The following is a 22519-nucleotide window of genomic DNA, read 5'->3' on the forward strand; positions in this document are numbered from 1 at the left end:
TAAAATTTCTATTCTCAAATTACTTTATGTGTAAATTTGTTATGAAATATATTTGCCAAATTTAATTTGAATTTGACAAGCCACAACTTAAACCCTGGTCAATAATTAATTGTTAATATGAGGATATAAACTCTATTCTGTTCGTCTGTCAGTTAATCCATCTATTAATTTTTCTTCCTATTCGTTTCCCCATCAGACACTTTCTCTGCCCACTCTCTCTTTCCCCTACACACATCCCTCTGTCTCTGTCTCAGTCTCCCTCGCTCTGTCTTTCTCTCAGTCTATCGCTCTGTCTGTCTCTCAGTCTCCCTCGCTCTGTCTTGTCTCTCAGTCTCTCTCTCTCTTTCTCCCTCTGTCTCCCTTTATTTCTTTGATGTTATAATTATCTGCACTTTGATTTGGTTTTTCAAAAAATCCACAAAAGTACCATTAAAAATATAAATCAATAAACAAAATGGATTTCCTCTTACCAGGAGCGTGATTTTAGCTCAGTGGGTTGAGTGCTCATCTGAGGTGTTTGTGTCGCAGGATTCGAACCACCTTGGTGGATCCATTCAACTGATTGGGTTTTTTCTCGTTCCAACGAGTGCACCACAACTGGTATATCAAAGGCTGTGGTATGTGCTTATCTTGTCTGTAGGATGGTGCATATAAAAGATCCTTTGCTGCATTAGAAAAAATGTAGCGGGTTTCCTCTGATGACCACGAGTAAGAATTACCCTATCTTTGACATCCAATAGCCAATGATTAACTAATCACTGTGCTCTAGTGGTGTCGTTAAACTAAACAAACTTCTTCCTCTTACCAAACGTGTTATCGGCTGGATCGCACTGGTAGTACTTGGTCCACTTGGTGCCGTACTCGATGCGGTCGAGATACCAACAGGTGGAGTATATCACCTTGTAGCCCATCCCGATAGCTCGACTCACGTCTGCCATCTCACCCATCCACACTTCAATTATTGTGTCATTCGGCAGCTGAATAAGGAAAATAAAAAATGAAAATATTTACATAAAATAGAGGAAGAAATGAAGCTAGGAAGAAATGGAAGGTTTGGGGTGGGAGCAATTTTAATAAAAGTAACTCTGGACATATGTTATTCAGCAAATGAAAAAACTAAAAAAATTAAAACATTTGAAAGAAAGAAAAAAATTTAAGGTGGGGCGTGTGGGGTCAATTTTAATAACGGTAACTCTGGACATCATTCAGCATGTGAAAAACTTAAATATTTTAAACATTTATTTGAAAGATAGGGGTAAAAAATGAAGGTTGGGGGAGGAATTGTAATAACTAACTCTGGACACATGTCATTCAGCAAGTAAAATTAAAAAAACAATTTATGTGAGAGAGGAAGTATTGAAGGGTGGAGACAGGGAGGGGGGATTGTAATAACAGTAACTCTGGACAAATGTGTCATTCAGAAAGTGAAAAACTAAAAAGATAAAACATTTAGTTGAAAGATAGGAAGAATTGAAGGGTGGGGGATTGTAATAACAGAAACTATGGACACATACATGTCATTCAGCAAGTAAAAACTATTTTTTAAACATTTACAGCAGTTTGACAAATCTGAAAAATAAATTCTCTTTAAAGCTAACTGATGAAAGACGAGCACGAAAATATCAAGTGTCCTTTTTCTAGAAAGTATGAGATGAATTCAATCAACTGTGGACTTCACTTTAAAATAGGCAGAATGTAGCCCAATGGTAAATTGCTCGCTTGATGCACTGTCAGTATCAGATCGATCCCCATCAGTGGGCCCATTGGGCTATTTCTCATTCCAGCCAGTGCACCATCACTGGTATAGCAAAGGCCGTGGTATGTGCTATCCTGTGTGGGATGGTGCATATAAACGATCCCTTGCTACTAATGGGAAAATGTTTTCTCTCTATGACTGTGTCAACCAAATGTTTGACATCCAGTAGACAATGATTAATAAATCAATGTGCTCCAGTGGTGTCGTTAAACAAAACAAACTTTAAACAAACTTTTCACCTGGAGATCATTGTTCATCACTTCTTGCCACATAATGAACTTGATGCCATCTTTCTTCGTCTTCCCAATGTCATGGATGTCTTTTATCAGTCTGAAAACAGTCAAAGGAGAGCAGTTACATGTATGGCTTAATAACACTCCCGTGCATTGTTTAACCAACAGCAATTAGACAAATGAGTCAAGTTTAGTCAGATACAAAAAGAAGACGTAGTTTTCTGTGCTTCAACCAAATGACCACATCAAGACCCATCTGAATCATCTTTTAGGGCTTCTACAATTTTTATAAAATCCACTAGCCATGGGATCAGTGATTTTAAAAATTTACTAGCCACAATTAAAAATTCACTAGCCCTACTTTACTTTGAGTTAATACAATTTTACTAAATAATAGCAATAATTGGATATGTCACCTAGAGAGTGAGATAGAGCTTAAAAACACTAACATTGGGGTGGGTGGGGTGGGGGCAGGATATTCATATTTACAAAATAAGTTACTTCTTAGTAGAAAGTGGGTTTTTTAAAATATGAAAAATGCATTTCATGATATTAAAAAAACCAGAATGACAAAAAACACTTCGGATGTACTGAAATGAATAATCTAAACAATAAAATCTAAGTAAAGTATGATTTCAGTTATCAAAAACAGCTCTAATAATGAAAAATAATGAAAAATATGCCTAAGTGTTTAAAAACTAGTGTCAGTCACTTTAAGACTCACCTGTTTACGTAATACTCGTACACTTTACGAATGTCTAACTGTAAACTGTTGTAGTAGGACTGATCATTAGAGGTCGCCCCCAACCCAGACTCCTTCTTCTGGAGGTTTAAACCAAAATTAACAACATCAGGGTTTGAAGACCTGAAAGTACGAAATATATCAACTTTTAGTAAACGTCTAGTTTAAAAACAACATTTATTCAAACAAATATATTTTCTACAATACAATATTACATGCAATAGATGACTTTCATTTCATAATGTGTGTTTCTTTTCCAAACATCACTGAATCATGTACTTCAAGATAAGAAGAAGAAGTTTGTTTTGTTTAACGACACCACTAGAGCACATTGATTTATTAATCATTAGCTATCGGATGTCAAACATTTGGTAATTTTGACATATAGTCTCAGAGAGGAAACACGCTACATTTTTCCAGTAGAAGCAAGGGATCTTTTATATGCACCATCCCAGACAGGATAGCACATACCACCACCTTTGATATACCAGTCATGGTGGACTGGTTTGAACAAGTACTTCAAGATAAAAAGGAAGGAAATAAATTGTTTTATTTAACGACACACTCAACACATTTTATTTACGTTTATATGGCATCGGACATATAGTTGAGGACCACACATATTGAGAGAGGAAACCCACTGTTGCCACTTCAAATGGAAGGAAGGAAGGAAATGTTTTATTTAACGATGCACTCAACAAATTTTATTTACGGTTATATGGCGTCAGACATATGGTTAAGGACCACACAGATATTGAGAGAGGAAACCTGCGGTCACCACTTCATGGGCTACTCATTTTGATTAGCAGCAAGGGATCTTTTATATGCACCATCCAACAGACAGGATAGTACATACCACAGCCTTTGTTACACCAGTTGTGGAGCACTGGCTGGAACGAGAAATAGCCCAATGGGTCACCGACGAGGATCGATCCTAGACCGACCATGCATCAAGCGAGCGCTTTACCACTGGGCTACATTCCGCCCCTCTTAACAATGGCAACAAACTGAGGACAGTCCCTTTAATAAGTCCAAGTTCATATGAAACCATACCAGCATGAAAGAGGTACTTCGTCACCACCCAGATGTATGTATTGATCTTTAAAGACATTGAGAACTTCAGAGAACAGGGTTTTCAGAAAGCGGTATGTCGAGTTCTTGGTCGGGTCGATGGGGCCGAGGTAGCCCTTCACTATCTGTGAACCCTGGTAGCACTGCGTCAGCAACTCGGGTCGACTCAGACCCCATGAATATGTATGACCTGAAAAACACATTTACATAATTAATTCCTGGACATGAATATGTATAACCTGAAAACAATTAACTACATATATGTTCATGAATATGGTTTAACTGAAGAAAAATCCAGTACCCTGAATATGTATGACCTGAAAATAATTAACTGTATCTAAATGAATATGTATAAAATGAAGAAGAAAATGTGAATTACACCACAAAGAATATGTACGAAAATTAGCAATTATCTCCATCTCCATCAATACTGAAAAAAAATACACATAATTAACTCCATGTTATAATAGTACGTCTCAAGAAAGATGGCACAAGAAATTATTGTTTTAAAAAACTAATTTGAAACATTTAGTATGAGGAAAACTCATCACAGACTGAGTCAACATCAATAAATAAACTTTTTAATAAATGTTACTTTATAAAGTTGAATATATGTACATTTAGGCTTTCATACAATTTGGAAAAAGGAAGAAAATAGTAAAATACATAAATTCCAAACAGGTAGACAAACATTGACCGAAAGACCGACAGACAGACAGGTAGACAGACAGAAAGAGAAACAGACAGACAGAAAGGCAGACAGGCACTGACAGGAAAAGAGACAGACAGAAATTGATAGAAAGGCAGACAGACACACAATGACAGAAAGAGAGACAGACAGACAATGACAGAAAGAGAGACAGACAGACAATGACAGAAAGAGAGACAGACACACAATGACAGAAAGAGAGACAGACAGACAATGACAGAAAGAGAGACAGACAGACAATGACAGAAAGAGAGACAGACAGACAATGACAGAAAGAGAGACAGACAGACAGACAATGACAGAAAGAGAGACAGACAGAAATTATAATACATGTACCTGGAGTATCAAACTCGGGCATAACCCTAATACCACGGAATCTAGCATAGTCAATGATTTCTCTCAGATCTTCCTGGGTGTAAACAAACGATGGATGAAATGCTCCCTGCAATTCAAAATACAGTCGTAAACGTTCATTTCTCTTTTACTATTACAATATATAGCCATCTAATATAGCCATGTAATTAGCACAATCCAAGCAACAGGTTTTGATTTATTTTTCACAGACAAAAAGTTTGTTTTGTTTAACGACACCACCTGGAGCACATTGATTAATTAATCATCGGCTATTGGACGTCAAACATTTGGCAATATAATTCTGACACATAATCAACAGAGGAAACTGGCTACATTTTTTTCTAATGCAGCAAGGGATCTTTTATATGCACTTTCCTACAGACAGGAAAACACATACCACGGCCTTTGACCAGTTGTGATGCTACGCTAGCACCTCAAGCGAGCACACAACCAACTGAGCTAAATCCCGCCCCTTATTTTTCACTAAATGCAACCCAAGGTTCATTTTACATAACCTCAATATCAACGGTTGCAAAACGAAGTACTAGTAGGCATTGGAATTGACAGAGTAGGAGTTGGGGGTTTATCGAGAGCTAGACACTCAGCAATGGGGGCACGCGTGGGGGGGGGGGGGGGGGGGGTGAGAGGTGCTCTATGGGCCAGAGTCTGTTACCACAGAAGTGTGCAATGTAGCCCACTTGTAATGCATATAGTTGGTGAAATTGTTGCCCAAGAATAGAACAAGTATGACTCAGTGGTTTTTCGTTTAAAAAAAAGCTATTTTCCATTTCATGTTTTTGTAAATTCCGTTTCATTTCCGTTTCAGACTACAACATGTAATTAACGATTGAACTAACACAAGTTATGACAAATTAAAGGGTCCAAAAATTGACTGGCGTCGACATGCATCGCTATTTGTCATTAAATCAAAGTAAGCCTACATATTAGTAGCGAAAAATCACATCAGGACCAAAGGCTACAGTTATAATAACTACATAAAGCATGATTCTCCAACAATTAAGTGCATTGCTTTATTCAACGGGGCTTAGGATTGACAAAACGTAAACATTTATTTTATCATCTGTGACAGTCTAACGTCTGCAAATTGAAGTACGCACATGACACAGTAGAAATAAAGTAACATTGCAACGTTCAACCAGCCGGTTTTTTTTGTTAAAAGTTTGCAACATATTTTGACTGGTTTTCGAAGCGTATGGGAAAAAAACCTTGTCCCATCTGCGCAGGCATAACAGACTAAGCAGTGAACCAGCCCCAAGTTCACCCAGCAAACGTTTCGCTAACGTTCGCGAAGTATTTGATTGGTTCCCAATGTGACCATAATCCAGTCTAGCCTTTGCCAATAGTACTGCGCACGGGTAAATCGTTAGTTTTACAACGTGTGGCAATAGTAAAATAGTATTAATTTTTTTAACTTTTCGGAAAATCGTAATTCCGTTTCCAAATGTAAATTCCGTTTCACAATGGGAATTCCGCGAATTCTGTCCGTTTTCTGCAATCGCTGAAAATCAATGGGTCTAGCACTGTGCTCATGAATCAAAACAAAAATTAATATATTTTAAAAACAAAGGCAATGAGCAGTAATGGACGCTGTATTCGTAGGAAACTCAAAGTTTTCCTGAAGAAATTAACCCATAGAAGCCGAGCTATACATTCAGACAAGAACCAAGAAAATATGAACTGGAGTCTGAGCAACTGTGGCGAAAATAGATGTCGGAAATGAGGGTAGTAAACGTCGCATGTGACGAGTGACGCCTTGTTTTGCAACCACTGAATATGGAATAATAATCTGGCTTTTTCACTTATCAAATTGTTACAAGGTTGTAGGATCAGCTGTCTTCAGACTGAGTGGACAAAATAGTCCCCCCCCCCCCCCCACCCACCCTCCCCATCTTAATCAGGAGCCCAACACCTGGAACATCAAAGACTGTGGTATATGCTGTCCTGTCTATTGGAAAGTGCATATGAAAGATCTTTAGCTACCTGTATTCAAAAACAGAAGCCTACACTGTATGTGGCAGCAAAGGGTTTTATTTTCCTACCATTATTTAGATCAACTGTTGAAATAACTATTTGCTAGACACCAAATATCTTTAGTTTTAAAATGTGCTGAGATGTTGTTTAACCAATAGGGCTGAATTTACAAAGCCTGTTTTTCACTTACAAATCTTAAAACACCTGCATTTAAGAAAAACATACTTCATAAACATGGCCCATATTCTTTTCCTCTCCTTTTAGTCAAATGATGTCTTCACTGACATTTTTTTTAACCGGCCTTGGTGGCGTCGTGGTTAGCCATCGGTCTACAGGCTGGTAGGTACTGGGTTCAGATCCCAGTCGAGGCATGGGGTTTTTAATCCAGATACCGACTCCAAACCCTGAGTGAGTGCTCCGCAAGGCTCAATGGGTAGGTGTAAACCACTTGCACCGACAAGTGATCTATAACTGGTTCAACAAAGGCCATGGTTTGTGCTATCCTGCCTGTGGGAAGCGCAAATAAAAGATCCCTTGCCTGTCGTAAAAGAGTAGCCTATGTGGCAACAGCGGGTTTCCTCTCAAAATCTGTGTGGTCCTTAACCATATGTCTGACGCCATATAACCGTAAATAAAATGTGTTGAGTGCGTCGTTAAATAAAACATTTCTTTCTTCTTTTTTTTACTGACATTTTTGTTTGCAATATCCATTTTTTATTTTTGAGATGTTTACATGCATCTGTCATGTTGATGCATGAAACATCATGTGAGGTTTAGTTATTTTTGTTTTATCTCCGTCACAGGTCATCTCAAGTCACTGACAACAAGAAGCAGCTTTCTCTGGACTGTCACCTTAGTGAATGAGCAAGTCAGTGACAGACAGAACAGGAAAAGAAAAACTGTGTCATCCACGCTGGTCTCAATCATCTTCAGTTCTCAAGTTCTCATTTTGGAAAGAAAAGGAAAGGAATCTTTTCATGTGTAATGAAAGGAAAGGAAATGTTTTATTTAATGATACACTCGACACATTTTAATTACGATTATATGACGTCAGACATATGGTTAAGGACCACACAGATATTGAGAGAGGAAACTCGCTGTCGCCACTTCATGGGCTACTCTTTTCAATTAGCAGCAAGGTATCTTTTATGTGCACCATCCCAGACAGGATAGTACATACCAAGGCCTTTGTTACACCAGTAACAACAACAACACCTCAGCACATTTTAAACTATGGCTATTTGGTCTCTAACATATTAGTCTAGTACATGTAATAGATTTTAGGACATAACCATAAAATGAATTGTGAAGAAACAAAATTGTATTGTTTTGGGTCCAGCTGTATTTTAACTAGACTACATTGTAGGTCTATAGGGTTTGTTTTTAGACACTAGGTCAACAGAAAGAGAGGATGCCTGCTGCTACCACATATGTTACTCCTACTGGATAAGTAGAGGGTCTTGTATACAATTTCCCATAGGTAGGATAATACATGCCATGACCTTTGAGGTACCAGCTGTGAAAAAAATGGTTGAGCTACAGGAAAATCACAGTCTAGAATAATCAATCTCATTGCACCTGAGGCCAGTGCTCTTCTGCTGAGATGCATCCCACCACATACATTATGAATGCCATATACCGGCCTCGGTGGCGTCGTGGTTAAGCCATCGGACATAAGGCTGGTAGGTACTGCTTTCGCAACCCGGTACAGGCTCCTACTCAGAGCAAGTTTTAACTGACTCAATGGATAGATGTAAGACCAATATACCCTCTTTACTGTCATTAACCACTAACAACTAACCCATTGTCCTGGACAGACAGCCCAGATAGCTGAGATGTGTGCCCAGGACAGTGTGCTTGAAATGTAATTGGATATAAGCACAAAAATAAGTTAAGAAGAAGACGAATGCCATATGATATAGCACTCCCCTTCAGTGAACAAGGCCCACTTTCTCATTCACAATTCAGTCATGGTCTGTGATTCAAGTGAAAACAAGACCACCTAGATTTTGTTTTTAATTCATGAAAGTGTGCACAACATTATTTTGCATTCACCAAAAAAAACCTCTTAAGTGATAAATTTTTACTTGAATGAAGAAACATGGTTGAACTACTAACAAGAATCTGAGCCTCAGGGTTTGTGTGTTTGAATATCCACCCGTCAATCAAGATTTCCTGTTGTTGAAAATGCAACTGCAATAATCTTTTTATATGTAAATGAATGAATGAATGAATGAATGAATGTTTAAAGACACCCCATGCAAACAAAGAATGACTACAAATTAACAAATTATGTATCGAAACTGTTACATTATTTTAACACCTCTAAAAACATGCAGCCCCTTCCTATCACCTTTTTGTTTAATATACTGACGGAAAGAGCTAAGGGATCACACAAACAGCAACAGTAAATAGTGACTGCCATCAAAACCCTCAGTCCATAATGTCAGAAGCTGACTGTGTTAATTAACTTACTGGCTGACTGACTGACTGTTTAATAATACTGACATTAAAGTCTCATATCACAATTTTGTATGACATTACTATCTTGTAATATATTAAATTGGGTCTACATTTCCATGTGTTTCCTTATTTCTTTCCAACAGTATATATTTGACCACACTACCTGTATTTAAACCATGCCCAATGTGGAACAAGGATGGGACCTGGTCCAAATCTTATCAACAGACTTACCTTCTTGCTGAGTTCGGGGAACACTTCACTCTGGTAGGGAAATGACTGATCGTCCACTATATGCCAGTGCATGACATTCATCTTGTTCTGTTCCATGGCATCCTGCAAGACAAAGAGAGAAATATTTTACTGACAACACTAGAGCACACTGATTAATTAATCATTGGTTACTGGAGGGGCAGGATGTAACCCAGTGGTCAAGTGCTCGCTTGATGCGTGGTCGGTTTGGGATCGATCCCCGTCGGTGGGCCCATTGGGCTATTTTTTGCTCCAGACATTGTACCACAACTGGCATTGTAAAACAATAGCCTAGAAAACATCGCCTAAGTATCTCCAAAGTTCAAGGGCCATAACTCTGTTAAAATTGGGCAAATCGCCATGAAAGTCAAACTTGGTCTTTAACTGTATATGATATTAGGTATATGCAAACTTTTAGCACAATATCTCAAGGCATTGCGAAAAAAGCATTTGGAAAAATATATATATATATATATGTATGTGGGATGAATAGATGGACAGACGGACAGACGGACAGACACGATGGAGATGAAACCTATAGTCCTCTCCGGTTTGATTGGTAGGGGACTAAAAAATAAAAATAAACAACAATCGGGTAACAAATTATCATTTTATACAATGTACACATGGGAAATCTGGATTTGATATATGTTAGTGATTTATTGTAATGATATGTCATTTGATCACTGATCATAGTATCGAGGGGATTCATTATAATGGCTACATGGAGTTCTGTTAAAAAAACAATTTGGAGGATGGTGGATGAAATTTGTTTAAAATACAAGCAGTACCAGTAAATCAAAGGTAATGCTGGAAACATTTTGTTCAGTATTGTGTTGGATTGGATACGCAAGTTTCAGAGATTGCTACAAAATGTTAACACGTACATTAAACAGTAGTTGCTAATCAATTTTCAATTGGCTGCAAATATCGCTAATCCAAGATTTTGAAAACAAAATGTTCCTTGTACCGGGTATTACGCAACATCATTATGATAATCAGTAACAGACTTAATTACTACATATTTGTCGAATATATAGATATATAACTGCACCAATAAAAAGTGTATAAATTGTTTTTTGGACAGATATACAAATGTATGTATACTGTAAGAACCCATGTTTTTGCATTGATTTTGTAATCGGATCACAGTGTTGTTTGAAATTACCTATTACACTGTCTTATACAGAGATACCATTTGAAAAAGGACTTTTTAACACCACCACATGGCTTAGGTGTCAAATGAGGACAATATTTTAAAATCTTACAAAACGACAAGTTAGTTCACATGACTTTTACCTAATTACCCGATTGTTTCATTGTGTTAATTATATCCGCATATAACCTAAAGGGGTGTTCTCATGATGTGATTAGTCGTACCGACTTGTTGCATGCAATGGAATCGTACCATGAGAACACCTAAATCGGAACAACTTTAGTCTTATACAACAAATTGTGTCTGAATCGTACTGATTAGAACATGTTCTATTTCTCATGACAAATCGTAAGCTCTCAGCCAATCAAATCACATTAAAGTACAACCGTTTAGTGTTGTCACTTCCATGTTTTTTCACTTGCTTATAAACATGTCAAAATGTCCGCATTTCATGGATCCATAATACCTATTGTTGTCCAGATGTGGTGAATAATTGTTTTGTTACATTCATGTTTCCTTTATTTCAGTGGAAATCTGTAGGCACTTACATTTCTCGCAAAATATTTTTAAACTGACAAGCTTTGTTTGACGTCATCAAACCTGATGATGTAACGTCTTCCCACACACGCGATTCGAGTCGCTATGACAAATCGCATGTGACAAGTCGGTGTGACTAATCGCATCATAAGAACACTGCTTAATCAATAATCTTAATGTTGCACTGCAAAAAAGTCTGCAATTTTTCAATTCAGCTAGAACAAGTAACAGTTCAATTCATCACTTTTAACTGACTAACATTTTGACAGTTTGCCTATAATATTGTTCCTTGTGGATTACTTTTATCAATTCTATCATAATCTGTTATATGCACATTCTAAGACAGAACAGCATAACTTTATTTATCATTTTGAATGAAATGATGTCAGGTTTTTTTTTAATATTATTATTTTTTAAATATTTTAATTATATATTTGATTCCTGTAATATTTCCATAAATGAAAATCACATGAATACACTTTGAAAATTTATTTTCATGTCCAAATAATAATCACCTTATTTATTAGCGGCAAATTGTTACTTTCCCCAAGTAAAATCAAATCCATTAAAAAACATGGCATTCCCTTGATACTTATAACTGCAGTATAATCCAAATGGATTTGACAACATGAGACTTGTTTGGTATATACAACAGATTAACTGCCAACACCTTGAATAATAATACATATTTTACATCTAGACAAGAAACAGAATTTTTATTTATTAATATATACATATACATGTATCAATCTATAATATATAAAAAAGCAGAGACTGATAAAACAAGATCACACCATCAAAAAAAAAGAAAGAAAGAACAAAAAGAAAGAAAGAAAGAAAGAAAGAAAGAAAAGAAAGAAAAAAAAAAAAAAAGACCACACCGTCGTGAGACAACAGTGACCAGCATTTGTCACCAGCAGCCTAACATTCTTCTTTCTAAAAAACATCTCCACAAAATAAATTGACACAGGCATTCACATAAACATACGCCGATTAAAACAAAATTGGCAGGCCAGCTGGGAAAAGCAGCAGAGTATTATACCTTGAATATATATGTAAATGCCATCTTTAAACATGCCACTGACATACAGTACGCGTGTATGTACGCTGCTTGATCAAGGCTACTAAATGGACTGCCGTGATCACTTCATGTCAAACATCAGCCTTTTAGTAAACAGGCGACTCCCAACGAGAAATATCAAGTACATGCACTTCTGGCTTAAGGATTACCGCCTTCAACTGCCAAACATTTTTTTCTTAATTCCAGTATTTTCTCAAGGCAAACAGCTACGGGCTCGACAGTCAACATAAATGGAGATTTCATGCCATGACAGACAAATATATTTAGCAGATTTGTGTGACCTGTCAAGCTTCTACAAGTTTCAATTTTTTTGTTTTATCTTTTTTTTTTTTTTGTCAATTTTCTAAACGTGAAATAAGCATTACTGAGTTTGTGGAACAGGTTATATTGATATACATGTGTATATATAAACATATGGAGCATTTACCAGTACATTTTAATAATTAAACTGTTTATTTATTATTAATGCAAAATATATATAACAGAACTGGTGTAACAGGTTGTATACAGTGATTTTTCCTCAGCCTGAATACATGTATGTTGCTGGGAAAATTTTGTTCTCAAAATATTGATTATAGCATTATTTCTAGTCATTTAAAAATTGATTAGTAACTAATATTTAATGTTTTAAAATTGTGTAGATCTCTGAAACTAGCGTAGTGAATCACGACACGATTCTGAACAAAATGTTCTGTTAATAATTTTGATATTTTAAAACTTTAAAAAACATTTTTTGAAAAACAATAGCAAAAAAAAGCATAATGGAGATTGCATAACGGATTATGTTCTATTTGTGTGCATACATGTAGCAGGATATAAAATATTTGTCAACTCTTTTCAGAATGATGTTCTATTAGTTTGTCTCTTGGATAATAGTCCTCATACTAATAGACTCCATTATATGGGGTCGTAATTTCCACCACTGAGGGTGTACTTTTTCTATCCCACATGACTGCATATGATGGGAGTCTTTTTCTCCCATCCATTTGATAAATAAAACATTATTTTACACAAACAAACAAAGATGGCTGAAAAAGTAACCTCTTTATTTTGCCGTTTTATCATAAATAAAGTACACTATCATACTTGCCGCGTCTGTTTCATGTGTTAAATATATTTTAACACTACAAATTAACAAGATAATGAAGGTTTTAATAACAAAATATCGATCTAAAACTAAACAACTTGCATTGATATGATGTCTTATATTACCAACGCCGTATTACTCCCCATGTTAAATTCGATGACGTCATAGCCCATGCAAGACACTTTTATTCCGCATGGGCTGACGTCATGGAAGGGTCTGTCTTGCATGGCTAGGGATGGGAGAATGATTATTTCTTTGTATAATCACAGGATCAATCATAGTATCATGCATACATTATTAGCTGTAACTCAAACTTAACTTTTCAACAATGCTATTATCATCATCATCATTATCGTAGTCTTTAACTGCAATAATGAATTGACTGGATGTGTTCAGGTGCTGGGACCTAGGGAAATAACTTGAGGGTACATAATAATAACAAAATAGATCATAATTAAGTGCCCCTACTAGGTGATTATGGACTTGAAATCATTTGAAACTATGGCGGGATTTAGGTGCTTGTGTCGCAGGATCGAACCACCTCGGTGGATCCATTCAACTGATTCGTTATTCTCGTGCTTCTGTCACAGGATCGAACCACCTTGATGGATCCATTCATCTGATTGGTTATTCTCTCGTTACAACCAAAAAAAGAAAGAAATGTTTTATTTAACGACGCACTCAACACATTTTATTTACGGTTATATGGTGTCAGACATATGGTTAAGGACCACACAGATTTTGAGAGGAAACCTGCTGTCGCCACTACATGGACTACTCTTTCCGATTAGCAGCAAGGGATCTTTTATTTGCGCTTCCCATAGGCAGGATAGCACAAACCATGGCCTTTGTTGAACCAGTTATGAATCACTGGTCGGTGCAAGTGGTTTACACCTACCCATTGAGCCTTGCGGAGCACTCACTCAGGGTTTGGAGTCAGTATCTGGATTAAAAATCTCATGCCTCGACTGGGATCCGAACCCAGAACCTACCAGCCTGTAGACCGATGGCCTAACCACAACGCCACCGAAGCTGGTCTTGTTACAACCAGTGCACCACAACTGGTCAAAGGTTGTGGCATGTTCTTTCCTGTCTGTGAGAAAGTGCATATAAAAGATCTCTTGCTGCATTAGAAAAAACATGTAGTGGGTTTCCTCTGATATTTACGTGTCAGCATTACCAAATGTTTGACATCCAATAGCCAATGATTTTAATTAATCAATGTGCTCTTGTGGTGTCGTTAAACAGAAAAATTAACTTTTCAAACTGGACACTGCATTTCAAGTATTTTAACACATTTTAAATAGCAGTTTTCTTTTATACTACTTGTAAAAATTATTTTTATAAGTATCCATTTATTTCCTACATTGTAGGGTACAGAACTGTACCATTCGTACCCTCTGGCAGAAACCCTTGGGGGGGGGTGCATTTTTTAAGTTGTACCCCTTCCTCTGCACCTGTACTACTACTAATAATCTATATACTGTAATACATAGGAGAAACGTGCTTAGAAAAAAACCCAGTCCATTTGTCTATGTTTTGGAAGACATGTCTTTGAACCTGTGTTGCACTTAATTAATATATTGTGGGCGAATGTGTAGGAGTATTAAAAAGAGTATTTTCAGCCAGTTTATTGCACTACAAGGAAACTTTCTTTAGCTACCATTATACATAATGAATGCTGGTGGACGGGGAAGTTGTAAATTAGTATTGTCTAAATAAATCTGTTCAGCAGAGGGTCTCAGACATCAGTTTAAATATATATCTCACACTGTGTAACAACCAACCACACAGTATTAAAGAGCTTTTCAGACAAACCATTTCTGCAAACTGTCTTTGTAAAAGTCCATTTCATTGGGTCAGGTTATTTACAATTGCCAATTCTTGGGTCATGAATAGGATATTAAACTACCAGAGACACTACATGTAGTTCTGCAAACTGTCATTCTTTAAATCATTTCACTGGGCCAGATTATTTACAAATACCATTCTTCGGTCATAAATAGGATATTAAACGACTGGTCCTACTGTGTTTCAGGTTTACACGCCTCGATCATGAAATACTTTTGTCACTATAGAAAATCATTTCACTTGTGACGTAAACTTGATATGAAATAAAAGCCTCTTTTCAGAATTCCATAATTTTCACAAGTGGTATCTATGTAAACTTGATATGACATAAAACCTTGTTTAAAATTCCATAATTTCAACAAGTGTGGTATCTATGTAAACTTGATATGACATAAAACCTTGTTTAAAATTCCATAATTTCAACAAGTGTGGTATCTATGTAAACTTGATATGACATAAAACCTTGTTTAAAATTCCATAATTGCAAGAAGTGGTATCTATGTAAACTTGATATGACATGAAACCTTGTTTAAAATTCCATAATTGCAACAAGTGGTATCTATGTAAACTTGATATGACATAAAACCTTGTTTAAAATTCCGTAATTTCAAGAAGTGGTATCTATGTAAACTTGATATGACATAAAACCTTGTTTAAAATTCCATAATTGCAACAAGTGGTATCTATGTAAACTTGATATGACATAAAACCTTGTTTAAAATTCCATAATTTCAAGAAGTGGTATCTATGTAAACTTGATATGACATAAAAGCTTGTTTAAAATTCCATAATTGCAACAAGTGGTATCTACATGTATGTAAACTTGATATGACATAAAACCTTGTTTAAAATTCCATAATTTCAACAAGTGGTATCTATGTAAACTTGACATGACATAAAACCTTGTTTAAAATTCCATAATTTCAACAAGTGTGGTATCTATGTAAACTTGATATGACATAAAACCTTGTTTAAAATTCCATAATTTCAACAAGTGGTATCTATGTAAACTTGATATGACATAAAACCTTGTTTAAAATTCCATAATTGCAATAAGTGGTATCTATGTAAACTTGATATGACATAAAACCTTGTTTAAAATTCCATAATTTCAACAAGTGTGGTATCTATGTAAACTTGATATGACATAAAACCTTGTTTAAAATTCCATAATTTCAACAAGTGGTATCTATGTAAACTTGATATGACATAAAACCTTGTTTAAAATTCCATAATTGCAAGAAGTGGTATCTATGTAAACTTGATATGACATGAAACCTTGTTTAAAATTCCATAATTGCAACAAGTGGTATCTATGTAAACTTGATATGACATAAAACCTTGTTTAAAATTCCGTAATTTCAAGAAGTGGTATCTATGTAAACTTGATATGACATAAAACCTTGTTTAAAATTCCATAATTGCAACAAGTGGTATCTATGTAAACTTGATATGACATAAAACCTTGTTTAAAATTCCATAATTTCAAGAAGTGGTATCTATGTAAACTTGATATGACATAAAAGCTTGTTTAAAATTCCATAATTGCAACAAGTGGTATCTACATGTATGTAAACTTGATATGACATAAAACCTTGTTTAAAATTCCATAATTTCAACAAGTGGTATCTATGTAAACTTGACATGACATAAAACCTTGTTTAAAATTCCATAATTTCAACAAGTGTGGTATCTATGTAAACTTGATATGACATAAAACCTTGTTTAAAATTCCATAATTTCAACAAGTGGTATCTATGTAAACTTGATATGACATAAAACCTTGTTTAAAATTCCATAATTGCAATAAGTGGTATCTATGTAAACTTGATATGACATAAAACCTTGTTTAAAATTCCATAATTTCAACAAGTGTGGTATCTATGTAAACTTGATATGACATAAAACCTTGTTTAAAATTCCATAATTTCAACAAGTGTGGTATCTATGTAAACTTGATATGACATAAAACCTTGTTTAAAATTCCATAATTTCAAGAAGTGGTATCTATGTAAACTTGATATGACATAAAACCTTGTTTAAAATTCCATAATTTCAACAAGTGGTATCTATGTAAACTTGATATGACATAAAACCTTGTTTAAAATTCCATAATTTCAACAAGTGTGGTATCTATGTAAACTTGATATGACATAAAACCTTGTTTAAAATTCCATAATTTAAACAAGTAGTATCAGAGAGCAAACCTTGCTATACAAGGATGGATCTAGGATTAGGGGAGAGAGGAAATGGTGGAAATCAGGAGTTCTAAAATGGAACCCTACTGAACCTATTACAGCTTATAGGTCAATGGAAGGCTATTTTGTCTAGGACCCTGTTGTACTAAATGATCTTAGTGATGGACTTAAGGCAATTTTAAAAATATTTTTTTAATTTTAATTTTAAATTTTTTTTAATTTTATCTCACTGCTCCTTTCCTTTCTCGCCTTTGATTTTCATCTCATTTCTTCCTGACTTTGCAACTATCTTTCAATTTCTTTTGTTGTCCACCTCCACGTCCCAGTCCTTGTCTCTCCAACCACGACAGGTGTTTGTCTCTTGTGGCTATCTATGCCACACACTTTAGCTGTGGGCTTAGTCTGACCACTTCAGAGAGTGTTCAGTAGTTACTTCTGGCATTGTTAAAAGGCACTTGTAACTACCTACTATACTTCCCTACTACCAGTGGTCATTAGTGTGCAGGGAAGTACACAGAAGTTGAGACAGGTAGGTGATGGTGTGGACAGCTCAGAGTCAGAGGAAACTTACGGTTTTAGTACTAAGATCGCTACATAAAACCTTGAACCACTATGTCATTAATACCAACACACACATACGCACACACACACACATGCACACACATGCACACACATGCACACACATGCACGCACGCACGCACGCACGCACACACACACACACACACACACACACACGCACGCACGCACACACACACACACACACACACACACACACACACACACACACACACACACACACACACACACACACACACACACACACACACACCCACCCTTAGATCTGTTTTTACACTCTATGATAACATGTTTACAGATGGAAATAGTATGTTAATAGCAGGTCATTTGTGTTCTGGCTCCTATTCAATAACATCAGTAAATACACCGAAATGTCACCAGACTTAAATGTCACGATCAATCAACTTCAGCCCGTGTTGTTAAAAGACATTCACAAAATTAGTGGTCATTTCTGTTGAAATTGCATACAACAGAAGTGAGTCAAATATATAGACACGTCCATTCATCTTTCTCATATGAAGAGTACATAAACCAGTGGTAAAGCACTCTAGATCTATTGGGATATTTTTCATCCCAGCCAGTAAACCACAAATGGTATATCAAAAGCTGTGGTATGTGCTATCCTGTCTATGGAATAGTGTATATCAAAGATCCCTTGCTAATCGAAAAGAGTAGCCCATGAAGTGGCAACAGTGGGTTTCCTCTCTATATATCTGTGTGGTCCTTAACCATATGTCTGACACCATATAACTGTAAATAAAATGTGTTGAGTGCGCCGTTAAATAAAATATTTCCTTCCTGCCTTCCTTCTTGTCAATAGTTACCAAATGTTTGACATCCAGTAGCCAATGATTAAAAATCAATGTGCACTAGTGGTGTCATTAAACAAAACAAACTTTTATATACCATGGAATTAAAACCTACACATGTACATGTACTATAAAATGAACTGGTGTGGCTCATGGGGAAAAAGCCATAAGATTCCACTGCAGAGAATTGATCCTGCGTCTCGTCAAACTTCAGGTGATTGTGCTACCACTGAGCTACAAAACCACCATCCACCCCCATATATGTGCTTTGAACTCTTCCTTCCAATGAAATAATACTACAGACTGACATTACACAATTTATTTTGGTGTGCCACAAGCATTTGAGCAATCTTTTAAACTGTGCAGCGTGAAATTAAAAAAGGTTATGAAGCCCAGCACTAGCTTATTGTAAGGTGTTAAAAAAAACTAAGGGAAAAATATGAAGGATTTTCTAAGGAATGAGTACAAAGGACAGCCACATGTACGGTATATTCATGAATGGGATGGGACACCATTTAAAAAGGGCACCTACAGTATCCAAAAGTATACCAACATGCATTACATATACACATGTAAATGTAAATGTATGGCAGTCTTCCCCCTAAAACACCACCGGCCTCGGTGGCACAGTGGCTAAGCCATCGGACTACAGGCTGGTAGGTACAGGGTTCGCAGCCCGGTACCGGCTCCAACCCAGAGCGAGTTCTTAAGGGCTCAATGGGTAGGTGTAAGGCCACTACACCCTCTTCTCTCTCACTAACCACTAACAAACTAACAATTAACCCACTGTCCTGGACAGGCAGCCCAGATAGCCGAGGTGTGTGCCCAGGACAGTGTGCTTGAACCTTAATTGGACATAAGCATGAAAATAAGTTGAAATCAATCAATCTAAAACACCAGGCAACTAGGATATTAGACATCACCCAATAAAACTAAATACATTCATTGCAATTCATCTGTTAAATACTAGATTTTCAGAGGCACAACAAAACACCAAGGGAGGCAGGAGCAGAACCAGGAAATACTGTTTGGGGTGGGGGGCTAAGAAAAAAAGGCAATTTGTGAAAAGGACAACCCAATGAATTTTTTTTTTAAAAGACAAAAAAAAACCCCAGCATTTGAATATATTTTGGAAGGAGATGGATCCCCTCCACCTCTCCCTCTCCCTCTCCATGGATCCACCAATGGATGCATACCCCCCTCCCCCCATCACCAGCACCCACTCCTGGATCTAAACTGGCATTTTATATGCATGTACATGTATAATGCCTGAAAACGTGTAACACTTGCAAAAATATTATTTTTGTCTATAAGCCTCTTTCACTTTGGCAAGATAACAAGTATTAATGGTGGCCTTTCAGAATGGCGGACTGAATGGACAGTATAAAGAGTGCTTCATCAGCTGCTATTGAGTGTGTCTGTCATCGGCTGTGTTCGTGTAAGAATCTGCCCATCTGTTCTAGACATCTAGACCATTCCGCCATTCCGGAGCAGACGTGCACGTATTCAGTCACCAAATGTCTGCCTATAACACAGATCTGTAGTGCTCTGGGTTTAATTAAGCTGGACCCAAAAATATAATTAGCAACTGCGCCCTGAACAAATTTGTAGTGGTGATCTTTGGTGACCTCAAAATTACTTTGATATTCTTTTTTTTTTCTTTCTTTTTTTAAATGGAACCATATTTTTTTCTGAATCTGTATACAATAGTGATTATAAATATCACTTGTTCTAAAAATTAATATGAATTAAATTCTCACAGGACCTGTTTTATTAATTTGGCAAATTTGATCAGAAACTGTATCTGCATTCAAGCTTCAGTTAGCCAAAGAAAATATAACAAAATGTATAGAATTGTATTTATTTGATTTTCAAATTAGCTTTTGGGAATATGTTTCTAATTTTCATTATTATTCATGCTTACCTAGTACTAGCACAACAACTATGTTATATGGGAAGGAACCGCAGTGGCAGAGGCCACCACAGCCTCCCTGAGCACAACCCATGTTGGCCTTATCTCCGCCATCAGAGATATAGCATAGTTGTTGTGCTAGTACAGTAAATTGAATAAGACTATTGCCAAATTCAATTTTAATTCATATTTGACAATATGGCAAATAACAGGTTGCACATCATGAATAAATGTGAAATAAACTCGGCACATTCCTTTGAAACAATATGCAATACCCACAATATATACATATTAATTATTAAAACGTCTTGTTTTGGGGGTTTTTTTACAGTATTTAAGGTCTCATGTTAACACAAATAACAGCTTCATAAGATGAAACAAAATGGCAAAAATTAATACTAAACACCTCGGACGAACTGCTTAATCAACAACAAAAAAGAAAAGATGGCAGCGCCGACCCATAACAGCAATTTTGACTCCATGAAAATGCTGTTTATTTGCTCCCAGTGCTGTAAACTAAATGTCTTATTGATCTGCGCAGCTGTTCAACTGCCTGCCACATGCCACTGGTACTGGCACCGTTTTAATGGAGTATTGCATCTGCTTATTGTCCAGTGACTTAATCTGCAAAAATTATCCTAAATCACTCATCGGGTTATTCGACTCTCGCAAACCTGAGTCACGTTCGAAGGCTTTCCATATTGATTGGAGACAAACACGGCCATTTTGTTATGATTGAGTGAACACAACAAGGCGATTGTCAAGTTCTTTGATCTACTGACTATGTCAACTGCTTCAGCAACTCCAATCTGACGCTCAGTATGATATCGATATGATCCCTTCTTTAAGACTTAATTTGTATGTACACTCAAGAGAACTTGGTATAATCAACAGCAGGATCGGTCTCAATGAAGTTACAGTTTGTTTTGTTTAATAACATAACTATAGCACAGTGGTTTTTTAATCATCGGCTGTTAGATGTCAAACATTTGTTAATTCTGAATTACCAAATGTTTGACATCTAATTTAGCCAATGATTAAAAATCAATGTACTCTAGCAGTGTTGTTAAACAAAACAAACAACCTCAGCCGAGCACTCTATACCTACAAGCTACATTCTGTCCCAGAAAGTGAGGATTCCCCATTCCCCATAACAAGCTGAAAAACATTGGATTATTATACATACCAGGACATCAAAAATGACCTCTTTGAAGATAAAGTGTCGTGACGAATCAATGAGGATTCCTCTGTGGGGGAATCGTGGGTAATCGCTGATCACACACTCCCGCACGTACAGCTGGAAATGATCAGGAAGAATCACAATTACAAAGACATTCAATTCACTTCATTATGCATGTATATACAAAAAATAAAATCTTAAATACAGGCACAACAAGCTGAAGTCAGGTTTGATAGATAGATAATAACTAGTTAATGACGTCAGATATCTGCTTTATCCTGTGAAGGTAAGAATGGGATATTCTGCAAGGCTCTGCCGATCAGAATTTCTCATTTGGCCTGAACAGGATAAAGCAGATATCCGACGTCATTAACTAGTTATTATCTTTATCCTGCAGACCATAAAAATTAAGGGGAAAAGATATTATTTCTGTTACTTCAGCCACATTGTACGATGACCTAGAGGTCAAATGAGCTATTTTGTAACGAGTGACATCATCATATTCTGTCAACAGAAACAGTGGTTGCAGGATAACGAACCCTATGAATACATGCATCTATAGC

The 22519-nt window shown here is 36.3% G+C and overlaps 1 protein-coding gene across 1 annotated transcript in view; it reads right to left on the minus strand.

Moving 5' to 3' along the window:
* Positions 1 to 22519, minus strand: part of LOC121388147 — a 102278-nt gene that overhangs the window by 7897 nt on the left and 71862 nt on the right. Inside the window, exons 6-12 of the mRNA XM_041519384.1 lie at positions 21963 to 22073; positions 9552 to 9653; positions 4848 to 4953; positions 3785 to 3992; positions 2714 to 2854; positions 1996 to 2086; positions 806 to 977 (exon numbers count right to left, since the gene is read on the minus strand). Of these exons, the coding sequence (XP_041375318.1) occupies positions 806 to 977; positions 1996 to 2086; positions 2714 to 2854; positions 3785 to 3992; positions 4848 to 4953; positions 9552 to 9653; positions 21963 to 22073 (931 nt within the window). The remainder of the gene's footprint in view (positions 1 to 805; positions 978 to 1995; positions 2087 to 2713; positions 2855 to 3784; positions 3993 to 4847; positions 4954 to 9551; positions 9654 to 21962; positions 22074 to 22519) is intronic.

Source organism: Gigantopelta aegis, chromosome 14 (assembly GCF_016097555.1).
Source record: "Gigantopelta aegis isolate Gae_Host chromosome 14, Gae_host_genome, whole genome shotgun sequence".
Classification (NCBI taxonomy): Eukaryota; Metazoa; Mollusca; class Gastropoda; order Neomphalida; family Peltospiridae; genus Gigantopelta; species Gigantopelta aegis.